The sequence below is a fragment of the Nycticebus coucang genome, chromosome 2, assembly GCF_027406575.1.
Source record: "Nycticebus coucang isolate mNycCou1 chromosome 2, mNycCou1.pri, whole genome shotgun sequence".
NCBI classification, from domain to species: Eukaryota; Metazoa; Chordata; class Mammalia; order Primates; family Lorisidae; genus Nycticebus; species Nycticebus coucang.
Genome location: NC_069781.1, coordinates 132323568 through 132349562, shown reverse-complemented (window position 1 = coordinate 132349562; position 25995 = coordinate 132323568). Strand labels below are relative to the sequence as shown.

At 39.2% G+C, this 25995-nt stretch overlaps 2 protein-coding genes and 1 pseudogene across 7 annotated transcripts in view; 1 reads left to right on the top strand and 2 right to left on the bottom strand.

Moving 5' to 3' along the window:
• WDR93 (WD repeat domain 93) overlaps positions 1 to 18042 on the bottom strand; it is a 111229-nt gene extending 93187 nt beyond the window's left edge. For 2 of the 4 annotated variants that reach the window (XM_053581870.1, XM_053581872.1), the window contains exons 1-3: positions 17456 to 17689; positions 2278 to 2614; positions 1173 to 1365 (exon numbers count right to left, since the gene is read on the bottom strand). In XM_053581870.1, coding sequence (XP_053437845.1) covers positions 1173 to 1365; positions 2278 to 2580 — 496 coding nt within the window. In that variant the 5' untranslated portion in view covers positions 2581 to 2614; positions 17456 to 17689. Of the gene's footprint in view, positions 1 to 1172; positions 1366 to 2277; positions 2615 to 17455; positions 17690 to 17935 lie in introns of those variants that run through there. The other 2 variants (XM_053581871.1, XM_053581873.1) reach the window with 2 other exon arrangements.
• LOC128579752 (bromodomain testis-specific protein-like) lies at positions 8708 to 9933 on the bottom strand (annotated as a pseudogene).
• Positions 17872 to 23294, top strand: PEX11A (peroxisomal biogenesis factor 11 alpha). Of its 3 annotated transcripts, none has more exons than XM_053581866.1 (3): positions 17872 to 18082; positions 20275 to 20390; positions 22396 to 23294. In XM_053581866.1, exons 1-3 carry the CDS (start codon positions 18003 to 18005, stop codon positions 22965 to 22967), a joined length of 768 nt encoding a protein of 255 aa, XP_053437841.1. In that variant the 5' UTR covers positions 17872 to 18002; the 3' UTR covers positions 22968 to 23294. The 3 variants fall into 3 exon arrangements, with proteins under 3 accessions (XP_053437841.1, XP_053437844.1, XP_053437842.1); XM_053581867.1 differs by lacking the exon at positions 17872 to 18082 and adding an exon at positions 18200 to 18600; XM_053581869.1 differs by lacking the exon at positions 20275 to 20390 and having other exon boundaries at positions 17928 to 18082.
• Positions 23295 to 25995: the final 2701 nt, after the last annotated feature.

Below are 25995 nucleotides of genomic sequence, written 5' to 3'. Positions count from 1 at the left end.
GGCCCAGTATCACACAGCCACCTCTGATTTCCTGGCTGATGCTGACACTTGCCTTCTTATCCATGACAAAGTAGGGAAATTCCCCACATCCAGAAGCAGTGTCTGGATTAGCCAAACATAGTGACAGGCTAGTGCAGTAGTTCTCAACCTTCCTAATGCCGCGATCCTTTAATACAGTTCCTCATGTTGTGGTGACCCCCAACCATAAAGTTAATTTCTTTCTTTCTTTTTTAACATCTTTATTTATTTATTTATTTTTGAGACAGAGCCGCAAGCTGTCACCCTGGGTAGAGTGCTGTCGCATCATAGCTCACAGCAACCTCAAGGTCTTGGGCTTAAGCAATTCTCTTGCCTCACCCTCCCAAGTAGCTGGGACTACAGGTGCCCACCACAACACCCGGCTATTTTTTGGTTGCAGCCATCATTGTTATTTGGCAGGCCTAGGCTGGATTCGAACCCACCAGCTCAAGTGTATGGGGCTGGCGCCTTAGCGACTTGAGCCACAGGAGCAAAGCCCATAAAATTATTTTTGTTGCTACTTCATAACTGTAATTTTGCTACTGCTATGAATTGTAATGTAAATATCTGATACGCAGGATATATTTAGGCGACCCCTGTGAAAGGGTCGTTTGATCCCCAAAGGGGTCGCGACCCACAGGTTGAGAACCACTGGGCTAGAGAGAGCCTAGCCTTTCATGGGCAACCAAAAACAACTGTCTACTTATCCAGGACACTGTGTAGTTCTTTATACTACACTGCTGAATGCCTGGTTCATCTTCATGCTGAGGGAGAAAAGCAAGCTTTGGTTTCTGTGAGCATCAAGATGTTGAGTGCTAGAAGGGTGTGGCCTTCGGGGCCATACTGCCTGGTTTGAAACCTCCATGCCACTTACTTTCCATGTTATCTCATGCCTTATTTGCTTCTTCTGAAGAGGAATAATAAACTGTACTTTCACCCTGGGGATACTATGAGGATTAAATGGGCTACCACATGTGAAAAGTCAGAATGGTGCTTGGCATACACACTTGTTCTGTAGGTTATTAGTTACTACTAAATGACCAGGAAAGATTCTCTATGCCCGGCACTACCCAAACTTTGAAAAGACCTTAAACTGAGTAATATTCTACAGGTATTTATAAATTAGCCAAAAAAGGAAGATGAAAAACAAATACCCATTTCATCTATGAGAGCTGTAAGTATTTCACTCCCCAAATCTGAGACCAAGATGGAAGTGACATCAACTTTAAGTTTCTCCCAAACATATATTTGTTTAGCAGTATATAGATTATAAATTGAGAATCCTTTGGCTTCTCCAATAAACAGATAGTCTTGGGAAACAGCCATACAATTTGCTATTTTGTTGAGCTGGGAAAATAAAGACAAAGAAAAAGGTATTATTTTCAGTTGTTACTGTCTTTAAGTAATATGAGTCATGGGCCCTTCCTAGATGCAATTTCACCCCCAAGCACAGTACTCACCTAAAACTCTTGCCCAAACATCAAGAAATTCATAGCATTCTACTTTTAGGGAAAAAATCCAGAGTAAACAAATAAGTTGAGAATAAATGTATGTTCACAATGCGAAGCATGCCCACAGGCCTTGTACTTTATTAATCTAGTGTGCTGTGGGAAGAACAAACCAATAGCTGAGGCAATGACAGATGCTCAATCACCAAATAAGAAAGTGGATTCAATAGCTGAGGCAATGACAGATGCTCAATCACCAAATAAGAAAGTGGATTAAGGGGGCGGTGCCTGTGGCTCAGTGAGCAGGGCGCCGGCCCCATATACCTAGGGTGGCGGGTTCAAACCCAGCCCCAGCCAAACTGCAACAAAAAAATAGCCGGGCGTTGTGGCAGGCGCCTGTAGTCCCAGCTACTAGGGAGGCTGAGGCAGGAGAATCGCCTAAGCCCAGGAGTTGGAGGTTGCTGTGAGCTGTGTGACGCCATGGCACTCTACTGAGGGCAATAAAGTGAAACTCTGTCTCTACAAAAAAAAAAAAAAACAAAAAAAAGAAAGTGGATTAATACATTGAGGAAAAAATTTCAGTAACAACATCTGAATGTAAAAGACCTTCTATAGATCTTCAAATAACCAGAACAAGCCATTTCCCCAGGCAATGTTTTTAATGAACATCAGCATAACTACAATCTTTTGAAAATGCACCTGTCTTACTGAATGCGTGCTTCTGGCAGGAACTCTTTCCTGAATCAGGGGTTTTCCTTTATTAACACTCAAATAAGAAACAGGGACTTCTGGTCGGCTGCCTACTCCATACCTGGATTTCTCGAACTGGGGGGTAGGTGGTGGGCTGGATCCAACGACTCTCAGTTTCCTTTGATGTGTTCCTTTCTTCAATAATTTCCCACGACCGGTCAAACAGAAGGTTCACCAGCTTGTTAATCATTCTATAAGGCTGAGGCAGGGAGTCCGGCTCCTGACCTATATCCTCAAGGACATAATACTCCTCCTCATCTACAGGCCAGTCTTCTGTTGGGGGTGGCATCTCTGGGGTTACTTTTCCTGTATAAAGGGACAACAGCCTCTTCTTTGGAGTCTGACTTCCTTTAGGGGATGACATTGCAGAAGGTGGCACCAGGAACTTCTATGAAACTCTAAGAAAAGTAAGCAAAGGAACTCTGGGAAAAGAAAAGCAACCAGTAAAATTAAAAAAATAAAAATAAATAAAAAAAAATAAATAAAAAAAAAGAAAGAAAAGCAACCAGAAGACAGCACACAATCCTTTTCCAGCACAAGAGCTAATGGGGACCACTTATCCTAGAGACTGGCGAGATCTTTAATTATTAGAGGATTGTTTCCACATTCCTAGCAGATATGATCATATCAGCAAAGACATGAGAAGAGGCAGGTATCTTTGAAGATAATGTATGGAAGATGGAAGGATAGAAATGGAAGGAGAGGAATTTGGCATCTTTCACATTTCTTCGCCTCCTGACAGGACAGTGACTGTGTTTCCATCTTATATGGAACCTGCCCTGTCCTCTCTCTCACAGCTTATGTCTGTTCTTGTGTTCTCCATCTCTGTGATGGGCAATGAGCCACCACTTCAGCAAGACAGTTAAATAGTGACTCCCCTCCCTCCTTCCTCTCACCCTAACCAGATGCAGTTCAAATATTCTCAATCTTTGCTGTATGATTTATTCCCTTCTGTCCCTTCCCACTGCTGCCATCTAGGAATTCTGCAGGGAAAATGTCCAGGGCCTATAAAATTTTTCAAGGGCCCATAGAAATGTCTGAAATATGAAAAAGCAAACAAACAAACAACAACAAAAACCTGATTGACTAAAAAATTTAAAAGACCTATAAAATAAAAATAAAATTTACAAAAATACTCAAAACTTATCAATCCACTCTGTGTGTGTGTATAAATTTCATTCACATCTATAAGAAGAGAACAAGTAATTGTACTTTGGAAAACCCAACATGTGCAAATAATACAAAGGCTTCCAAATTTTACAATAAAAAAGTATTTACAGTGTATGGTGCCCCATGATCGCATTAATGTATACAGCTATGATTTAATAATAAAAAAAATAAAAAATAGTATTTAATGTGGAACACTGGACGTATTTTAAGATGGTTAATGTATAGCAGAGTCTAACACAGTAACAGTGCCTAGGTCCATGAACTTTTATAAAGACCCTACTGTGAAGATATTAACAAATGGAAAAATATAGAACGCTCATGGCTGGGCAACTGTTAAAATGTTCATACTATCCAAAGTTATCTACAGATTTAAGGCAATCCGTATTAAAACACCAACATCATACTATGAAGAACTTGAAAAATATTACACTTTGAAGAACTGGAGAAAATAGTATTTTGTTTTTTATGGAATGAGAAAAATACTTGTATAAACAAGGCAATTCTTAGTAATAAAAACAAATCTAGAGGCATTGCATAATACTTTTGCCAGGATCCCGCCCAGAGGCAGGGTCTAAGACCTGTAGAACTGGTAGTGATAGAAGAAAAATAAAGTTAGAAGCGGTGAGAGATAAAGAAACAGGACATATAGAATAGAGTTTTCAAAGGTAGGGACACAGGGTAACACTGCTAGCTTGTGGGGTTTACAGCGGATGGCCCTAAGTGTTTGTTCCACTCAGCTTTTATTGAAGGCTATTTGCTCATTTAGCTAAGAAGGTAAGCTAAGGAAGGTAACAAAAACCGTCAGCAGTTTCTATGATTAAGCATATCAGCACTTATTGTTTCTATAATCATTAACTTTAAAGGTATGAGCAGCCTCGAGAAATCTGAAACCTGAGCCTTGTGTGGGGGCAGCCTCCTGTCTGTGGTCATACACACAGATTCCTTGGAGGAAGTCAATCCTCACTAGTTCACTGTGGAGTAAAATGCCAGCAGCGTTAGTCTCCTCTGAATAATTGGTGGTACAGAAGAATTTTCTTCTGATCTCCACCCAGAGGCATCTTCCTCTGTGATAAGGGGGTACACAAGCCCTCCTGCCCATATTTCAGGGCTTGAGCTGTTCCCTTGATCTGTGTCCTGGCCAAATATAAATCTCCACAATGAGTATTTGCTTTGACTATTAACTGGGCAGGAGAAAGCCTGGTTAATCTTTCTACTTGGGCCTTGTAAGCAGCTTCCTCTGTGGCCACTGTTTCTTCACAGTGTTCACAGACCCACAGGGGTGTTTGCAAGCTTGTATCCCCTACAACTAGGAAAAGCAGGAAACTGCTCAGATAAGAAATTTAGCAGCTAGTTTAGCTGACCTGTTTTTATTCTGCTTTGGCTCAGCTTATTTTTCTGTTTTTCTTCTTTTCTGGATGTGTTTTCCCTTGCCAAGAATGGGGTCTTCAGTCTCCATTCTCCCTGCAACTTCAGTCTAAAGCATACTAAAAGTCTAAAGCATTGGCATAAGTACAGCATCCTACTGGCATAAAAATAGAGACACAGATCTATAGAACAGAATAGAAAACCTAGGGCTGAAACCAGTCTCATATTGCCATGTGATATTTGATAAACCAAACAAAAGCATATGCTGGGGAAAAGAATCCCTATCTAAATAATCATGCTGGAAGAACTGGTTAGCCACATGTAAAAGGCTGAAACTGACCTACAGCTCTCACCACACACAAAAATTAACATGCTGTATAAAATATTTAAATCTAAGATACAAAACTATAAAAACTTTTAAAAAGTGTGGGAAAAACTCTTAATGATATTGGACTGGGTAAAAGTTTTATGAAGACCACGTTGGCAACTTCAGCCAAAACAAAAATAAATAACTGGGACCTGATCAAGCTTAAAAGCTTCTGCACAGCTAAGGACACAATAAACAAAGCAAACAAGCAAACTTTAGAATGGGAAAAAAGAGTCCAATGTTATAAATCTGACAAAAGACTAATAAGCAGACTCTATAAAGAACTCAAGCAAATCAACAAGAAAAGAAAAAACAACCCAATTAATCATTAGGCAAGAGACATGAACAGAATCTTCTCTAAAGAAGACAGATGAATGGCCAACAAACACATGAAAACATGCTCATTGTTTTTACTTTTTTTTTGCAGTTTTTGGCCAGGGCTGGGTTTGAACCCACCACCTCTGGCATATGGGGCCAGCACCCTACTCCTTTGAGCCACAGGCACCGCCCATGCTCATTGTTTTTAAGTATTACAGAAATGCAAATCAAAACCACCCTGAGATAATCACCTAATCCCAGTGAGAATAGCCCATATCACAAAGGCCCAAAGCTGCAGATGCTGGCATGGGTGTGGAAAGAAGGCTGTACTAGTTTGCAATCCCACACTTACACACTGCTGGTGGGATTGCAAACTAGTACAGCCTTTTTGGAAAGAAGTATGGAGAATCCACAAAGAGCTAAAAGTTGACCTTCCATTTGATCCCACAATCCCAGTACTAGGTATCTACCCAAAAGAAAAAAATCATTTTATCACAAGGACATTAGCACTCGAATGTTTATAGCAGCTCAATTCACAATTACAAAGATGTGGAAACAGCCCAAGTATCCAACCCATGGATGGATTAATAAACTGTGGCATATGTACACTATGGAATACTATTCAGCCATAAAAAGATGGAGACTTTACAACTTTTGTATTTACCTGGATGGAGTTAAAGAATGTTCTCCTTACTACGTATCTCAAGAATGGAAAAACAAGCATCCTATTTACTGAATACTAATTTGAAACTAGCAGATGAACAACTACAGGCCCACAAGAGAAGAAAACACAATTAAATTCAAGTAGGGGAGAGAGTGGAAGGGAAGCAGGGGGCTCAGTAAGCTCCCACTTAATGAGTACAATGTAGGAGTATATGGAACACCTCCTGGGTGTTCCAATATAACTGGGATGCTACGTAACAAATGTAAACAATGTAACCCAATCATATGTACCCTTATATTTATCTGAAACAAAATAAAATAAAAGCTAATGAAATCATTTATTCAAGACCACAAAAAAGTTATCTCATATGTGTGCATATATACATACATATGCGTATATATACATACCTATGTGTATATGTGTATGTGTGTATATATATATATATATATATGAAGTATATTTGCTAAAAATAAAAAAAAAGATCCTACTGCCACCATCACCTTTTTTCATCAGCTCAAGAACATTTGTGATGCTTCCAGTGCATGAATGTAAGGACACTGGCTGATCCTAAGAAAGAACCACCTTTGGTAATTAATGGGAACAGTAATGTGAGCTCACAAAGGACCAGGAATAATGCCTATTTCCCCCAGCCAGACTGAAAATCTCATAAGTCACTGGGTAAAGTATGTAGAAGAATTATCAGCAGGAAAAATTAGCCCTCTAATAAATGCTGCTCTGGTATCACACCTCAAATCTTAGATGTTAGATAACTGTTCTTAAGTAATTTAACTGCATCCCAGAACAAGTCCAAGAATATTTAGAGGAATACAAAATATCCAGCATCTATTGAAGTAAAATTCACAATGTCTAGGATCCAATAAAGAACTACTTCGCATGGAGAAAGGCAAGAAAATATTAGTCATAATACAGAGAAAAATCAATCAAGTAAAGCAAACCTAGAATCAATAGACATATTAGAATTAGCAAATAAAACTATTATCACTTTTTTTGTATGTTCAAAAAACAAAAGGAAGTATGAACATGTTAAATAAAGATAGGAAAGATATTTAAAAGACCCAAACTGAAATTTCTATGTCTGAGATGAAAAATACACCATATTCGAGTAACAAGATTTCAGAGCAAAATAAATTAGATGGATAGAAAAAAAGATTAATGAACTTGAAGACACAGCAATAGAAACAAAATGAAACAAAGAATATAGATTGAAAAAAGCAGAGACCAAGGTGTGGGATAATTTGAAGTAGCCTAATATAAATGTGATTGAAATTACCAAAAGAGGAAGGATACAGAAAAAATAGTTGTAGAAATAATGGGCAAAAATTTTCTAAATTTGATAAAAACTATAAAACTACAGGTTTAAGAAAAAAAAAAAAGAACTAAGCAAAAGAAATATGAAGAAAACCATACCAAGACACATCATAATGAAACTGCTTAAAACTAGAGGTAAAGATAAAATTAGAAAAGCAGCCAAAGGAAAAAAGATAGAGGCATAAGGTAAAAAATAACAGCAGATTTCTTGAAGAAAACCATGCAAGTGAGACGACAGTAAAGCAACATCTTGAAAATACTGAAAGAAAAAAATTGTCACACTGAAATTTTACACCCAGAAAAACATACCTTTCAGAAAACAAAGGTAAAATCAAACTTTTTTTTTACAAGCCAGACCTCATTTTTAAAGAAATGCAAAACAAAAATAGGAAACATAATCAAATCATTGACAATTGAGAATAATTTCAGAGAATGAAATTAAAGTCATCATCTTCTTGTCATTGGAATCCTAACCAGTTTATACATCCTAACCATTTTACACATTGCTGCTAGAGAAAACATCATAAAAGTAAAATGAGTAAATTATTTTCATGTTTAAAGGCAGCTCTTGGCATCTTTGCAATGATCTTTCCTGTTGAAGAACTAGATTTCCTTCTCCTTCATTGTTTCCCAGTTATTCCTTCATGTTCTTCATGTGATTCAAGCTGGCCTATATATAGTATTCTATGTAACTCAAATACTGTGGTATAGAAATGTAGATGTGTTTAAGTAGAAGAAAATGAAAAGACGTATTTTAAAAACGTCCCAATGATTACCTCCAAGTGGTATAATTGGTGATTTTAAATTCCTTCATCTTTTCCTAGACTTTAAAATTTATTTGCAATGAATTACTTTTATAATCAAGAAGTTCCTCTTTTTTTATTGAGCAGTAATAATAATAATAAGCAAAAAAGGTAAACATTCACATTGTCAAATAAAAGTATGTCTATTATAGAATGCTTTAACTCTGAGGTTCAGTACGGAGTCATCAGTTAACTTCTTATTTTTTTTCCAAAGTCTTAAAAAATAGACAACTAATATTTATAAATAAAAATAAAAGATAATTTCAAAAAACAGATCATACCAAATCTTACAGACAACAGAAAAAGAAGAAATACTTCAAAATAATTCTACTTCATCTGGATACACCTGATATTAAAATTGGAAAAAATATATTATTATAAAGGGGAAAATACAAACACATTTCACTTATAAATGAGGATGTAATATCCTAAACAACATATTAACAAGTTGAATTAAAAATTAAGGTTTATGTAATGTACTTTGGTCAAAATTCAAAACTTCAAGAGAAGTTCCTCTTATTAAGGCAAAATTTACCTTAATAGTTCCAAGATCCATCGGATGTTTGACAATGTCATAGTAGTTATGGAGTCTCAAAGCATTAACATCAACAGGAAAAGTGTTTCTTTGCAAGCATTTCTTTAAGAATCTCACTACAGGCTCAGCACCTGTAGCTCAAGTGATTAAGGCGCCAGCAACATACACCAGAGCTGGTGGGTTTGAATCCAGCCAGGGCCTCTCAAACAACAATGACAACTACAATAAAAAAAAAAAAATAGCTGGGCGTTGTAGTGGGAGCCTGTAGTCCCAGCTACTTGGGAGGCTGAGGCAGGAGAATCGCTTGAGCCCAGGAGTTGAAGGTTGCTGTGAGCTGTGATACCATAGCACTCTACCCAGGATGACAGCTTGAGGCTCTGTCTAAAAAAAAAAAATGAATCTCACTACAGTCTCTTAATTGTTCAGTTACTTTAACACTCTTTCAACACTATATTGTTGCTGAGAATCAGGCAACATTTTCTTTTATTGGTGGCATTCTTGCTGATTGTTTTTCTGTGAGCATAGGAGAAGATTCGCTATTTGCTTTAACTACTGACGTTGTAGGAGTTGTCCCATCTACTTTCCTCTTCATACCCCTTGTAACTTGGACTACAGTTTGTGAGCTACAGTTAAGTGGAGCTCCTTGTGCCATGTTTAAAGGAGAAACAGATGCTCCAGGAAACACAGAAGTCACTTGTCTCTGTTGCATTGGGGGATGGTTTTTAATGGAAGAAACTGCTTCATTTTGTTGAGTGCCTTGTTGTAAAAATAGCAATTTGAGAACATCATATTAAAGTCTTCAATACATTCTGAAGCCTTTACATAACATTTCTTCTCCAAGTACTTCTTAATTGTATTTAAATCCATTGAGTTTTTTATAATGGTATAATAATCAGGCAGCTTTAGTTTCATGGCAACCATAGATGTTGAAAAGGCTAAGAAAAACTATGCTTCCCTAAGGTCTTTGGACTACTTTTGTAGATATTGCAGTTGATTTGTCAATAGCCCATTTTTCTTAGTATTTGTATACTCTAGTGGAGGAGGGGTAACAATAGCTGTTTGTCGACTTGAGAGAGACATCCTTAACTGCTTCAAATCCTGATATTCTAATGTTGTCTACAAGTACATGTCCTTTTCTATACAAGTAGTAAACGTTGTTTCATTATCTATGCCTTAGTCTTGGATGTTTAAAATTATTTCAGTCTGTCTTTCAGACTTTCAAAAACACAAATTGAGGACTTAGCAGGAAAAGTCTATGAATTCTTTTGTGTTGCTAAATCTGTAAGTTGGTTTTCACAGGCTCCTTCTTAATCTTCCATTCTCAATGTTGGAATGCGCTAGCTGAGTCCTTGGAGTTTTTCCTTATTTATACACTCTCAGAAGCACATCCACTCTCAAGATCTGTTTGCCTTTGGTTCTCAAATTTGCCTATCCTGAGCCCCAGACTCGTATATTCGACTGCTTATTGAATATGTCAACTTGGAAGTCTAATGTACTGCTTCCTAAACTCATAGGTCCAAATCCCAGCTCTCCATGCCCTCCTCAGACAGCTTCATCCAATCATCCCCTGGTAAAATAAAACTTATTTGGATATACACACAAAGGAAGAATACGTCACCAGCAGACCAGCATCATAATAAATGAAAGAAAGGATTTCAGGTAAAAAGAACATAATATGATATGGAAATATGAATCTATAGGTATGAGAGCACTGGACGATGTAGACAAACACAAAAGTTTTGTTATTTAAATCGCTTTAAAATGCAGTATTTAAAAATGTTTAATTAAAAAAATCGTATGAGGTTAATAACACATGTAGAAGAAAATGTAGGTTAATAAATGTATAAGGGTTAGGAGGGGAGAAATGGAAGTATACTATACACTCCAAATCAACCACTGAAGTAACAAAGAGTTATAGCTAATAAGCCAATGAAGGAGATAAAATAGAATCCTAAAAAGATTTAATTTAAAAGACAACAAGGTAGGGGCGCAGTGGCTCATGCCTGTAATCCCAGCACTCTGGGAGGCTAAGGTAGAAAGACTGCTTGAGCTCAGCAGTTGGAGAGCAGCCTGAGCAAGAGTGAGATCCCATCTCTACAAAAATAGAAACATTAGCCGGGCGTTGTGCCTGTAGTCACACCTACTTGGGAGGCTGAGGCAGGAGGATTGCTTTAGCCCAGGAGTTTGAGGTTGCTGTGAGTTAGGTGGATGCCATGGCACTCTAGCCTGGAGGAATAGAATGAGACTCTGTCTCAAAAAAAAAAAAAAAAAAATTCAAAAGGCAAATAAGAGGAAAAAGAGAATAAAAAACAATGGGACAAACTAAATAGCAAAACCTAACCTTATCAATAATCACATCAAATGTATATACTCCAATCAAAAGGTGGAAATTGTCAGATTAGATTAAGAAAGGTTTGTGCAAATCTCCCACTTAAATATAAAGACACATATAGGTCAAAAGTAAAGGAGTAAAAATAGGTATACCATGCTAACACTAGTCAAAATAAAGCTGGGGTTGCTATGTTAATTCCAGAAGTAGTACCTTTCGGCGTAAAGAATATTACCTGGGATAAGAGGATTCATTTCATAATGATACAGGGGTTAATTCATTAAGAGGGCATAATATTCCTAAATATTTATGTGCTTAATAATAGAGCTTCAAAATAAAGTACAAACCAAAAATTTCAATGAGAAATAGGCAAATCCATAATTACAGTCAGAGATTTCAATATTATCTTCTCAATAGTTTATAGAACATGTAGTCAGAAAAATTTGCAAAGATACAGAAAACATGAACAACACTATTAACTAATTTGATCCAACTGACAGTTATAAAGCACATCACCCAAACAAGATTATAAATTCTTTTTAATGTTTCTTTTGAAACATTCACTAAGACAAATCATATACTAGCCATAAACCAATCCTCCCTCTTTTTTTTAGACAGGAAGTCTTACTCTGTCTCCCAGGCCAGAGGGCCAGGGCATCAGGAACCTCAAACTCTTGGGTTTAAGTGATCCTCCTGCCTCAGCCTCCTGAGTACTGAGACTAGAAGTGCACACCATTAGCACACTCATTAGCACCCAGCTAATTTTTCTATCTGATAGATTTCCTCTTAATAAATTTTAAAGAAGTATTACTATAACAAATATATTCTCTGATAACATACTTTAGAAATCAACAACAGAAAGATGTTTTGACATATGCAAAACCTCAAAATATAAGAAAACTCACACAATTCTTAACAATCCATGGCTCACTACTACATAATTATTAGAATGGCTAGAATAAAAAAAAACCGACGGCTCAGCACCTGTAGCTCAGCGGCCACATACACCAGAGCAGCCTGGGCCTGCCAAACAACGACAATTATAACCAAAAAACAGTCAGGTGTTGTGGCAGGTGCCTGTAGTCCCAGCAACTCGGGAGACTGAGGCAGGAGAATCGCATGAGCCCAAGAGTTGGAGGCTGCTGTGATTACATGGCACTCTACCCAGGGTGACATAGTGAGACTCTGTCAAAAACAAAAAAACAAAAAACAAAAACACTGACAATACTATGCACTGGTGAAGGTGCAGAGCAAATGGATTCTCTCACATTGCTGGTGGGAATGTAAAATACCCCGTTTTCCCGAAAATAAGACAGTGTCTTATTTTAAGGTGTGCTCCCAAAGATGTGCTAGGTCTTATTTTCAGGGGATGTCTTATCTTTCCTGTAAGTAGGTCTTATTTTCGGGGAAACAGGGTAGTACCACCACTCTGGACAAGGATTTGACAGCATCTTATAACATTACTACATATTTACTATATGACCCAGAAATCCCACTCCTTGGTAGATACCCCAGGAGTATGAAAACACATTCACATAAAAGCCTGTATAAAAAATGTTTATAGCAGTTCTATTTATAATTGTCAATAATGGGAAACAATCCATATGTTCTCCAACAGGTGAATAGATAAACTGGTATATCCATATGATGGAATGCAGCTCAGTAATTAAAAAGAAAAAAAATACTACTGATATACACAACAACATGGATGAATTTCAGAGACAAGATGATTATAAGAAACTATTTTCAAAATTTGTATGCAGTATGATTCTATTTATATAGCATTCTCAAAAATACAAAATGAGTAATAGGGAACAGATCAATAACTGCCAGGAGTTTTAGATGGGGGTTGGGAGAGGGTGTTATCTATCTATTTATTTATTTGTTTATTTTGGGGAGGATGTTGTTTAAAAAGGTCAGAATGAAGAATGGACAGGATGATGGACCTGCTTCATTTGTGGAAAGAAAAACATAAAGCTGCCTTTATTTCCAGATGATATGCTTATATTGGAAATCTGATGGAATCTACAAAACCACTTTCTAAAATTAATAAATGAGATTAGCAAGGTTGCAGGATACAAGTTCAATGTACAAAAACTGATTATATTCCTATGTATTGGCAATGAACAATCTAAAATTGAAATTTAAAATACCATTTATAATAGCATCAAAAATATGAAATTACTTAGGGATAAGGGATAAATCTGATAAAATTTTAAGATTCATATACTGAAAACCAAAAAATACTGTTGAGAGAAATTAAAGAAGACCTAAATGAATAGAGAAGGACCTTATTTAAAGGTTGTAAGAATCAATTTTATTAAAAAGTCAATTCTCCTAAATTGACTTACATATTGATTACAATCCCTAATGATAATCCCACCTGGAATTTTTTTTGAAATTAAGAAATTAATTTTATAATTCATATAGAAATAGAAAACACCTATAATAGCCAAAATAACTTAGAAAAAGGACAGAATTGGGGGACTAACACTACCTCATTTCAAGACTTTTTTTTTTTTTTTACAGAAATTGACCTTTATTTGTTGTACTAAAGTCTGTTTAACTTTTGATAAAGTAACATTTTAATACAGAGACTCCCAGTCTGTCAGCTCAGTACCTGTCTGCACACACTGTACCATCACAGTCTGACTCTGCCCGCAACTCAGAAAAACGGCCCCTGGCCCCACATTTCAAGACTTTTTACACAGCTATATTAAGCAACACATTATGGCACTGGCATCAAAATAAACAGAGTCCACTTTTCCATCAGCACAGTCCTTCCAATGATAGTAGCTACCATGGGTTCCAGTGCTTTTCCAGATACCTTCTGGCCAGGTATCTGCGGTTTCATATCTTTGGAGCATTTAATGTATTACTGATGGTTGTAGCTCTCTATAAGTTTGCTGTTGCTGAAGCAAGAAAGAAGACAGATTTCTACAGAAATTATGATCCATGATCTCTCAGAGTAAAAAGTGATTTTGGAATATAAAGAATTTCTTTGGATTGAATTACATAGAAGTATGTTACTAATTTGTCCTGAGCTGTGTATGAAACAGGAACATGTGGGCTAAGGAATTGTTATCTTGATAAATAAACATAACCAATACTGTGGGCAGTAAAAAACAACAACAAAAAAAAACAGAACAGATTAACTAAACCAAATACAAAGTCTAGAATTAGATGTACACATAACACGAAGAGCTTATCTCTGACAAAGCTACAAAGAAGATTCAGTGGAAAAGGACAGTTGTTGCAACAAATAATATTGGAGCAATCAGTAATCCACATAGGAAAAAAATAAACTTGGATCCATACCTTGCATCATATGCGAAAACTAACCCCAAAGTGGATCATAGACCTAAATGTAAAACTTAAAACTATAAAACCTCCAGGCCCAGGGTGCAGTGGCTCACACCTGCAATCCTAGCATTGTGGAAGGTTAAGGTGAGAGGTCAGAAATTTGAGACCAGCCTGAGCAAGAGAGAGACCCTGTCTCTACTAAAAATTAGAAAATTAGCCAGAGGTGCAGTGGCAGGTTCCTGTAGTCCCAGCTACTCAGGTGGCGGATGCACGAGGATGGCTTGAGCCTAGGAGTTTGAGGTTGCTGTGAGCCACTGCACTCTAGCCTGGGTGACAGGGTAAGACTCTGTCTCAGAAAATAAAACAAAACAAAACAAAACAAACAAACAAAAACTATAAAAATTCCAGAAGAAAACATAGGCGAAAACCTTTGCAATTGTTACTTAGACAAAGATTTCTTAGAGATGACATTAAAGTACAATCTAAAAAGAACAAACTGGTCATTTAAACCTTTTAAAAAATAAACTTATGCTCTTTTTTTTTTTTTTTTTTATTGTTGGGGATTCATTGAGGGTACAATAAGCCATAAACTTATGCTCTTTAAAAGACAATGTTAAGAAAACAAAAAGTAAATCCACAGACTGGGAGAAAATATTTGCAAGTCATTTATTGGATAAAGTATTTGTATCCAGAATATTTAAAACACTCTCAGAACTTATTGAGAGTGTTTTTAAAATGGGCAAAAGATTTGTACAGATACTTAACCAAAGAAACACAGATGGCAAATAGGCACATAAACAATGGCTAGCATTATTAATCATTTAGTAAGCTGCAAATTAAAATTATGAGATACCACTACACATGTATTGAATGCCTAAAGTTAAAAAGACAGCCCTTACCAAATACTGTCAAGCATGTAGTGGAACTAGAATGCTGGAAAGCTAAAATAGTATGACCAGTCTGAAAAAGTTTGGTGATTTCTTAAAACGTTAGATGTACACTACTGTAAAATCTAGTCTTTCTAGTCCGAGTACTAAAAGGGAACTGGAAACATGTGTCCATAGAAAGACTTGTACATGAACAGTCATTACAGCTTTATTGGTAGGAGCCCTGAACTGCAAACAACCCACGTGTCTATCAATAGATAATCTTTCACACATTGTGTGGGTACAGCCACTTTGGAAAATAGTTTGGCAGTTTCTTACAAAGTTAAACATACCACATGATTCAGCGATCACATTCCTATTATACAAGGAAAATAAAAACTTACGTTTCATATGAAAATCTGTAACTTAAATATCTATAGCGGCTTTACTTGTTTATGTAAAATAACCTATACCAGAGCAGCTTTATTTGTAATTGCCCCAAATGGACAACTTCGGTGGGTGAATGGATAATGAACTATGATACATCCACATTGTGGAATAAAAAATACAACACAGAAATAAAAATTTACAAACCACTGACAGGTGAAACTCAATGCATTATGCTTGGTGAAAGAAATCAGAGGGAAAAAGCTAATTATATGATTCAATTTGTATATCATAGAAAAGGCAGAATTATAGGTATAAAGATTATATAAATCGGTATTTAGAAGTAGCCTGAGCTTGTCTCTATCATCCAACATACCACTGTGTTGTACTTATCAGTAATTTAATGTGTCCCTCATTAACCTATCACCCTGGGCATAGAGCTTAGCACAGTGCTTGGTCTATGGCCAGCACTCAGTAAATTCTATTGCTCACAGTATTGCTGTGTCTTGGGTCACACACTTAGAGAATATTTCAAGTTTTCTTCCAGGCACTTTACTCTGGAAGAAAGTAGTCTGTGGAGCCAAGGGAATAAACTTACCCAAAGCCTAGTTTCTCTCTTCTAGAGTCTAGACCACATTCAGGGTATCTGTGTCCCTGGAATTTGTTGCCCAAACGATGCCAGCCCTGAGTGAGACTTTCCCAGCTTTCTCCTAAGGAGAGACTCAGCTGCTAATGTGAGCATTCTTAGACCCCATGGGCAGCTAAGGCATGGGTGTTTGCAGGGGTATGGGCAAAATTTGGATGTGGCTTGGAGTATTCACACATTGTATGCAAGGCCCCTTGCAGCAATGTGAGAGCCAAAATCCAGAAAATAATTTGAGAGGGAAAAGACTGGGAGGACAGTTCTCTCTTAGTCTACTGTATTTCAGCTGTGTTTCCAGGTATTCTAAGGAGTCTAAGAATTCTGAAAGTGAACCTGGCTTTTTATATCATTATGAAGGTATATTTGTCAATGAAGGAGAAAAGAACATATTTTACTTAATGATTTGTTACTTAATAACTTTTAAGTATTTAAACATATAGTATGTGGGTCTCCATTTGTACTCTTAACCCAGCCTACAAATGTTAGGGGCAGGCCAGACTAAGGGACTCAAGATTATAAAAATAGTTGATCTGACCTTGTGGTTTTGGGGGTACATTTTATAAACCTACTGCCACAGAATGGGTGGACCTGCATGTCTTCAAGCCTCACAAGAAGTTCAGGGGTGCAATTTCACTGTAATCTGTTTTTGCGTCTATTGTGTTCATGATGGACCCTTTTAGGATGTCCTTAGCTAACAATATTTCAGTCACTGGGATTCAGAAAACTGTACCCAAAATGAAGATCTCAGAAGCAGCCTCACAAGTAAAAGTTTTTCTCTGACCTTCTCCTGCCCTCCCATCTCTGCTCCCATTCTCCCCATTCTACAGGACAGCAATAGAAATCAGAATCCCGGGCGGCACCTGTGGCTCAAGGAGTAGGGTGCCGGCCCCATATGCCGGAGGTGGTGGGTTCAAGCCCAGCCCCGGCCAAAAACCGCAAAAAAAAAAAAAAAAAAAAAAGAAATCAGAATCCCTCTGCCCCCTCTGAAAGCCAGCCATACACTTAAAAACCGCGGGCTATGCTTGGCGTCCCCGCTCAGCTCAAGGTCACACCCTCGTTGTCCAGTTCTACAAGGTTGTCCACACCTTGTTGAACCTAAACATAAAAACAGACCATTCCCCCTGTATCTTTGGGTCTTCGTTCTGAAGAGTCCCGCACACCTTAAACCGCGCACTTTTCCTCCTGCCGTCGATCAGCGAGAGCCCAGGGCCTGGGCGCCCACGGTGTTCGACGTTCCCAGCAATTCTTCACCTTGCCCAGCCCTCCTGAGAAGAAACGCCGCGAACGGGCGTATCTCCACCTTGCGGGTTCCCTCCACCAGCACGGAAGCCGCGCGGCTCGCCGGGAGCAGGCCCGGCGCTGGGGGCTACGGGCCCCGCGGGTTCTCGGGCCGCCGCGACCGACCGGGGTTCCACCGGCTCCGTGGGAAGGCGCGAGGTTCTGGGAACGCCTGCGGCTAGCGCCGTGACACCCTCAGGCTTCCTCTGGGACACTCTTCAGGTAACAGGAGTCCCTGGGTCGGAGCAAAACAGCGTCCTGGCAACGCAAACTCAAGAGCTCGCCTCACCCGGCTCTGGCCGCTTGGCGTTGCCTTAGTAACCACCACTTCCGGTTCCTACCGGAAGCCTCAGAGCATTCACGTGAAAGGCGCGCCCTCCTCCTCCCGAGAGGCAAGGAGCCGACTGGCAGTTCCCCCGGGACCGTGTGATGCTTAGTCTTGGGCTGGGCACCATGGACACCTTCATTCGCTTCACCAACCAGACCCAGGGCCGGGACCGACTGTTCAGGTGAGTCCAGTGCCGCCGCTGTCCGCCACTTTCTCGCCCCGACTCGGGCTGGCTCCCCCGGGAGGAGGCAGCGGTCTGGGAGCGGCTCCCCGGGGAGGAGGCGGCGGCTGTGGGCAGCGACAGCTAGGATAGGAGGCGGCGGCCGGGGAGAGGTCCACTGTGCCCGAGGGACTGTGGTTCTCCGGCCCCTCCACGTCCCAAAGTCCGCGGGCCGGGCGGGGCCGAGAGCGGTTTCCTGAGCCTCGTGTGCAGATCCGTCACCGCGCCCGACTTTGATCTCGGGACAGAGAAAGGCGGCTTCTCTCCGTTCTACATTCTTCCGAGGAATTTCTTTTAGATAGAATCCTCGCGTTAGCTAGAAATACAGATTACTTGGTTGTGGCTTCCAAAACCACTTGAAATACTTAGGCAATAATTTTATTTATCGTCTTCCGTTTTTGAGATACTGCGTGTGAAATAGTTTTGTAAACTGCAAAGTAAAGCGGGGAAAATCTTAGGAATAACTGACTACCTCTAAGGTACATGCTGTGCTATTGAAAATATCAAACAGATTGTGTCTTTAATACTGATACATTATTAGTGCATGATATTTCTTGTTAAGATTTGGTTGATTCTTGTTTGATAATAAAAAAAATAGTTACAGTTACAGTTTGAATGAACAGTTCTTCATTCTCTTCTGTGTGCACAAGTGCTCTTATGAACAGACTAATGAGAATAGCCGCAGTAATGAGACTTTGGGAAGCTAACTTTATGCCGAGAGAAATCATTGTTTAGCAGCAGTTATTTTCTCATCACAGCTCTTTGAGGTAGTTATTCTAAATATACTCCCATTTCACAGTTGGGGAAACTAAAGCAGAAGGAAGTTAATAGGTACATAGTCAGTGACAGAGCCAAGAGGTTAAAATCCACACAGTTGATTCCACTGCCCACCACCTCTTTACTACTAAGCCAGGCTGCCTTTCTAATTAGATTTTTACAATGATTGCATTATTAACAAACTTCATTAAAATAGAAACCTATAATTTCAGTGTACCCAGAATGTACCTTGCAAGGTTTATCAAGGAGGTTGGTTAATAAGATAATCATTTATTCAGCAAGATCTGAGATCTCTATCATTCATTTATTAACCTCCTTTGATTATATAACCTCTGTGATAAAATCAGCATTCATAAAATAATGCCATGTTTTTGGACTGACTCCTAAGACTAACGATTCATTGACATGATCAGCCTTCTAGCCAGGAAGCACATTTTAAAGGAGAGAGAGATTGTTTCTGATCTTTTTCTTCTCTTTGCTCACTCTCTAGTAGCAAGTTTACTATTTTGGAAAATGGGCTGTATTTTTATTGAGAATAATATTTATAGCATAGGGGGATTCAAATGTAGTTATAGGACTGTAGGAACCAGTCACATACTTTATTAAGTAGACTGCCAAATGCATTTAGATGTTTTGTATGATTAAAAGTTTCTTGTGTGTTAGTAAGTCATTGTTGTTTGCAGGCCTGACAATCATCACTTCATCAAATATGTAGCATCTAACATCTGCCTGTATTTTATATATTTTTTAAAGACAAACACAAAGACATGTCTATATTAATTTGTGTGCTGGTGTGCATTTGGTCCTTTTAGTTTATAAAAAATTAAAAAGTATTGAAACTGTGGACTTTTCATTGGTTTTGGTTTGAGTTCATGTCCTATCACTTAAGTAGTAGGTTAACTACATGGTAGAAAAGTTTGTTTAAGAAATCTGAAAGTCTGGGCAGCGCCTGTGGCTCAAAGGAGTAGGATGCTGGCCCCATATGCGGGAGGTGGCGGGTTCAAACCCAGCCCTGGCCAAAAACTGCAAAAAAAAAAAAAAATATGAAAGTCATTCTACACTAGGTGCAGACTTAAAGTGAGGGAGATTTTCTGGTTTTGAATACATCCATTCTCTATGCCAGCAAAAGGCTATTTGGGGGCTGCTCACTACATTATTGCAGTTCCCTTCATTACCTTTGTGTTGCATTTTCATCATGTGTTCTACCCTTTGGCTCTCCTAGGGAATGACTTGTAGAATTTTGTAAGAGCTGCTAAATGAGAAATTGTCTTGGAAATTTTCCCATTAGCACAATATGTTTTCTCTTTCCTTACTTCATGCATTAAGTTTTATTTGGTTTGTAAATCATTCTCCTTATGTTTTTCTTTCCATTTCAGAGCCACTCAGTACACATGCATGTTGCTTAGATATTTGTTAGAGCCTAAAGCTGGCAAAGAGAAGGTGGTAATGAAGCTTAAGAAACTGGAGTCCAGTGTGAGCACTGGCCGTAAATGTAAGTACCCTGTTTCTTGAGGGACAGTGTCTCCTGGTTTAGAATCTTCAGCTTCAGAACCTGTAATTCACAAAATACTTTCTAAATCATTAGTTTCCTGCCAAATTTAATTTCTAGTCAGTTGAGTTTTTTGATGAAGTTGACCAGGAAGACTGTCCTCATAGCACAACAGGCCCAAAAGTTTGAATGTGCTGCTGAGACCGTTCACAAATACCCTCCTGTGTTCACATTTGGCATTAAAGCCATAACATTCTGCTTAATTGTAAAAACACTTGAGGTGTGGCTAGTAGAATATTTAGTGTGTTAGCTCACCTTGCTCACCTTTAGTTCTTTTTTTTTTTTTTTTTAATTTTTTTATTAAATCATAACTGTATACAATGATATGATTATGGGGCATTATACACTCACTTCAACCTTTAGTTCTTATAATCACAAACTGTTTTATCAAACCCTGATGTGAGATTCGGGCTCCTATTAGTCCTTTTGTACTTTACAGGAGCAGAATTTACAGGAGCAGAATAGGTGTATCCTGGGTCACTTGCCTTTCCCTTTCTTCTCTTGAATATTACTAGAGGATATGTTTGGATGTATTTTATTAGACCAGTTGTGGGGTGGTTTCTTGTGAAAGGCAAAAAGTAAAGTCATTGTTTTGGTTCATTTAATTCACTTTAATAATCATGCTGGGAAATCTCATACTTCTCTTAGCTATTACTTGCATAACTCCTCTTTGATGAAATCCTGATTGATGTTGCTACAGTAGGTGAGCAGAGGTGTTAGTATGGCATATAGCATGTTACGTATTGATGAGCTGTTTTTGAGCACCTGCTTTGTACAGATATGCACCTGAGCCTTTTGCAAGAAAAAAGATGTTGTAAATAGTATTATAAAATTTAGTACCAAATTTGTTAGCTGGAGTAGAAGAAGTGAAAGAGTTTTGGAGGAGGTGGGACTTGAGGTGTGGCTAGAGGAAAAGGAAAGAGTTGTTGAAGGGCAGTGTTCTCCAGTAAAGGCTCAGAACTGTTATGAGCAAACCATTGTATTGGAAGACTAGGGTGAGTGTTTTTGGATGGCTTTGAAGGCCAAGATTAGAAATTGTATCTTAGATTCTTGAGAATGTTGGTGCTCAAAGGCCATTTAGAGGTCACTAGTCTCTAAGATCCAGAAGGGGCTTATCCAAGGTCATTCAGCTAGTTATTGCAAGAACCAGCATTGGAACCCAGAATCCATATATTGGAACGGTTATTTCATATACAGTTTTATTTTAGTAAAATAATACCAAAAAATCTCTGAGATTGTGAGTTTTCCGAGAGTAGCTACTTCTGAGCACTTACTGAGTCTGAGGCAGGGTCCTTTAAGGGAAAGGACCCTGCCTGTCCTTGTATTCTTCATAGTGTTTAGGACTATAACTCTCAGTAGGTACTCAGGAAGTACTTGCTCAATGCATCCCCGGTTGATTGAATTACATGCTTACAAAGGGACATGCCATTGCAATAGTTAATTCAGCTGGAAGCTTCATGTAACAAAGTTGTTTTTTTCATTAAATACTACTGTCTCTCTCTTTTTTTTTTTTTTGTCAGTAGGTAGCTAAAAGGGTTTTAGACTAGAGAAATGGCAAAACACTAATGGTGTTTTTGTTTAGAAAGCAAGGAAAATAAATAAAAGATAAGGGTCCAACTCTTCAAGAGAGTGTTGAATCTGAAGCATATTTTCCTAGAACCTACCTTCTCAAGAAGTGTAGCTGGTAATACTCAAATGTAAGTCAGTGTTAAGATGTTCACTGGAAGGGATGAGGTCAGTTTCAAGAGTCACTGTCCTCTGTGCCTTCCAGGATCACTTTAGAGGTCCTAAACATAACGTTCTCCTCCTTTACTGAACGAAGGCTGAGCCTCAAATGACCATCATTTGTTAAAAAACCAGTGCTGGCTCCTCACCCTCATACAGAGACTCAACCTTCTTGTTATATACTAATGAAATAACTGTTAACTATTGTGGTTTCTGCTTGCAGGGTTCAGACTAGGCAATGTGGTACATGCTGTACAGGCCACTGAGGAGAGCATTCATGCCAATGACCTGGTACCCCGTTTGTGCCTGACATTAGCCAACCTCAACCGTGTGATTTATTTCATCTGTGACACAATCCTCTGGGTGAAGAGTGTAGGTCTCGCCTCTGGCATCAACAAAGAGAAATGGCGAATGTGGGCTGCCCGCCACTACTACTACTCTCTCCTGCTGAGCCTCGGCAGGGATCTGTATGAAATCTCCCAGCAGATGGAACAGGTTGCACACAACAGGGCAAAGAGGGAGAAATCCTCACCATGGGATCCTCTGGAGTACAGCGTGGCTGACGAGGAGACCGAATGGCTCCAGTCCTTTCTCCTTCTCTTATTCCAGTCTCTGAAGCAGCATCCTCCCCTCCTCCTCGACACAGTGAAGAACTTTTGTGATATTCTGAACCCTTTGGACCAGCTGGGAATCTATAAGTCTAATCCTGGCTTCATTGGACTTGGAGGACTTGTGTCTTCTGTGGCAGGCATGATCATTGTGGCGTATCCTCAGATGAAGCTGAAGACCCGCTAGCGTGTTTTCCGGCTGAGAAGTAGTAGTATCTGCTTTAACAGATGAACTTTTAATGGATCGGACATTTGCATTAGTCATGGGCCATTTCAGACTGTGCTTAAGTTCTTGTACATGTGAACATTTAGTGACCTGTGATGTGAGCAGAGGTGGGGCCAAGAATGGAGAAGGGGAGATCATGAAGATTAGTATGTATTTTTTTTAGAGTGCTAGAGTGACTTGTGAGTTTATGGATATTTTCCCTTCATCTAACATTTATTGAACCTCTCTTACATGTATAGTAGGAGCATAGTGCTTGCTGAATAAATAAAAATGGAAAGGGAAAAAATTGAAAAAGACCTAATCAAACTGGTAGGTGAGTACTAGTAAACAGTAACTTCTGAGCCATTGATTTTGCATGACTGTAGTAGGTCTCATGCACAGCACTCCCAGATCTGATAGAGGCTTTTTTCCCCCTTATAGCATGTATATGTCCCCCACCCCAGATGTCATTAGCAGGATGAAAAAGCTACAACAAGTTATAGCCTCTTGTTGGCCCTGACCATTGCTGCACTCATATCCTTGTTCTGTCTAGAAGTAGAATCAGAAAGTCACCAGGCATGTTGATGGTATAAGTTACGTCTATGAGGAGAGGTCTTTAGGTAGTATAACAAGTAAACAAAACTCAAAAGCAGGCAGAAGGGACTTGAGGTTAGAAAAAAAGGTAGAGGGTCACAATTTGTGTAGCTTGTGACAATTAAGAAAGCATACTAAAAAAATTAAAAATAACCCCTCTGAGGCCAGAACCTCCTGCTCTGTCTCCCAATTCAGTGTTCTTCCTATATTCTCTCACTATCTTAAAGATGGAGTAGAAGTGTGAGTCTTTCCGGAATCCTGTGTTTTATTGCCTCATACCCTCTGCAAATTTGGGACTTTTCATTGGTCAAGGTTTCTGTCAGTTCTTTAAAAATTAAAACCATATCTAGGCTGGGCGTGGTGGCTTACTCCTGTAACCCTAGCACTCTGGGAGGCTGAGGCAGGAGAATCTCTGGAACCCAGGACTTTAAGAGCTATGATGATGCCACTGCACTCTACCCAGGGCAACAGAGAGAGACTCTGTCTCAAAAAAATGAACAAACAAAACCACCCAGCCGCCAAATCCTTATATCCAGACGTATCAGCTAGATTGTTTTATTTAAAGCCTGTAACAGTTTGGGCAATTCAACATTAATTTTTATAAAAATTTATGTGGTTAATAGGGTCATAATTTTCTATGATAAATCAGACTTCTTATTTGTAGGGTGGTTGGGGGAGGTGGGAAGAGCAATAGAGGCCTGTGACGAGGATACTGGAATATTGAGTCCGTGACACTGACCTGTGTTCTGCTTCCTGTCCTGGTGGTTGGGTACTCATGTGGTTATAAGTCCTTTAGTTTGAGGGACGTGAAGTGGAGAAATGTCAACAGGGAGGAGGCCAGTGTCAGTGCCCCCAAGAAAGCCATGCCATTTATCTGAGTGTGAATGAGGAAAGAGATAGGCATTCAGTAAGTGAAATTGCCCAGAACTGTGGCTATTCTATCAAGAATAAATCTGTGGCTCTCTATTAAGGTGACCAATCAAGATTTGATTTGAGATCAATTTGAGATTTGAGAAAGAACATTTTGGGAATTTTAAGAGAAATGAAAGGTACTGTATCAGGGCAAATAAGTTTAAATAACAATATTTTTACTTTGTCCAGATCCTGTAATAGATTATTTATGGCCAATAAATTTATAGACAGAATTGACTCATGTCTGTGAATGTGTTCTGGGCATGGAGTGGAGCTCAGAGGAAGGCAGTCCAGCAGGTAAGCCCTCATCAGTCTCCGCAGTTGGTACAGTGAATTCTGGGCTGGAAGATGCAGGCTAGGGAGGATGGCGGAAGAGAGATTTAGGTGTAGGGCCTCTGGGTTGAGAGGGGCCTCCAAAGTGATCCCTGCTCCACAGCACTGTCAGAGGTTGTCGGGTTTCTGCTGCAAGAGGTCTGCCTTGAATCGTGGCGTTTTACAGTGGTGTCTGGGTACTTTTGTCCTCTGCAAGTTAGGGTGAGTGGTGGGGAGTTTGGGAAATGCTGCATTTTCTATAGTTTGTGTAGACCTTAATGGTGCCCTGGTGCCTCCTCCCTGTGCATCTTTGTTTTCTAACTAACCCTCCTGACCACCAAGCCTCCATATTCATGAAGGAATTTTAAAAAAATCTAAGAAGTTCCTAATAGATGTAGAGTCCAGGACACTCACACCTGAATATTGTTGCTTGAGAATTGGTTTATTCAAGAGTGAATGTTTGAGTGCCATGCATGGTTTTGGGGACCTACAAGATGACCAAAGTCCCTGCTCAGATGTAGGAGGAGCAGCTGGGGATAGGGAAGGAGAGAAGGTATAACTCTATACCTTGCAAGCTGCTGCTGGAAGACTGCCCCTTCTCTTGGGCCTCTCCTAGGCCGTTTTACCACGTGTCACCTCTCACCTACATCTGTGCTCCCAGCTGCGTGGCCAGGAGCGGCTTAGCCAGCAGAGCTTTCAGGCAAAGCCCTGCTCCCTCTGGCCCAAGGCCACTGCTCCACAGGCTGAAAGCTGGCCTTTGACCCAGGCTGCTGTCCAGACACAGCCTGGTGGGTAATGTGTTCTGAACCTTAAAATGAGGGCAGAGGCCACTTGTTTAAAGACTCCCCTTGCCCTCCATTGCTGTCTTATATTTCAAAAGTCCAGGTTGGATCAGTAAGTATTAAACATATCTCATACTTATTTCTTTTGGAGGCTTTCTGGTTGATTCTGTTCTCCCTTTCCTGACTTCTCCTTCCCTACTTTATTATATCACAGAGGCAGAATTTATTGCCAAGGATCTGTCACAAAACACTGTTTCTCCCTAACCCCAGCTCTTTCTCCTGGTGCCCACAGCATATGACTTAGCAGAGTTAGCAGTATGTGTACCCAATAATTCTACTGGCAAAAATGAAAATAAGATATATCCTCTTATCATCCACTTTAATTAAGAGGCCCTTTTTTAGACAATCTG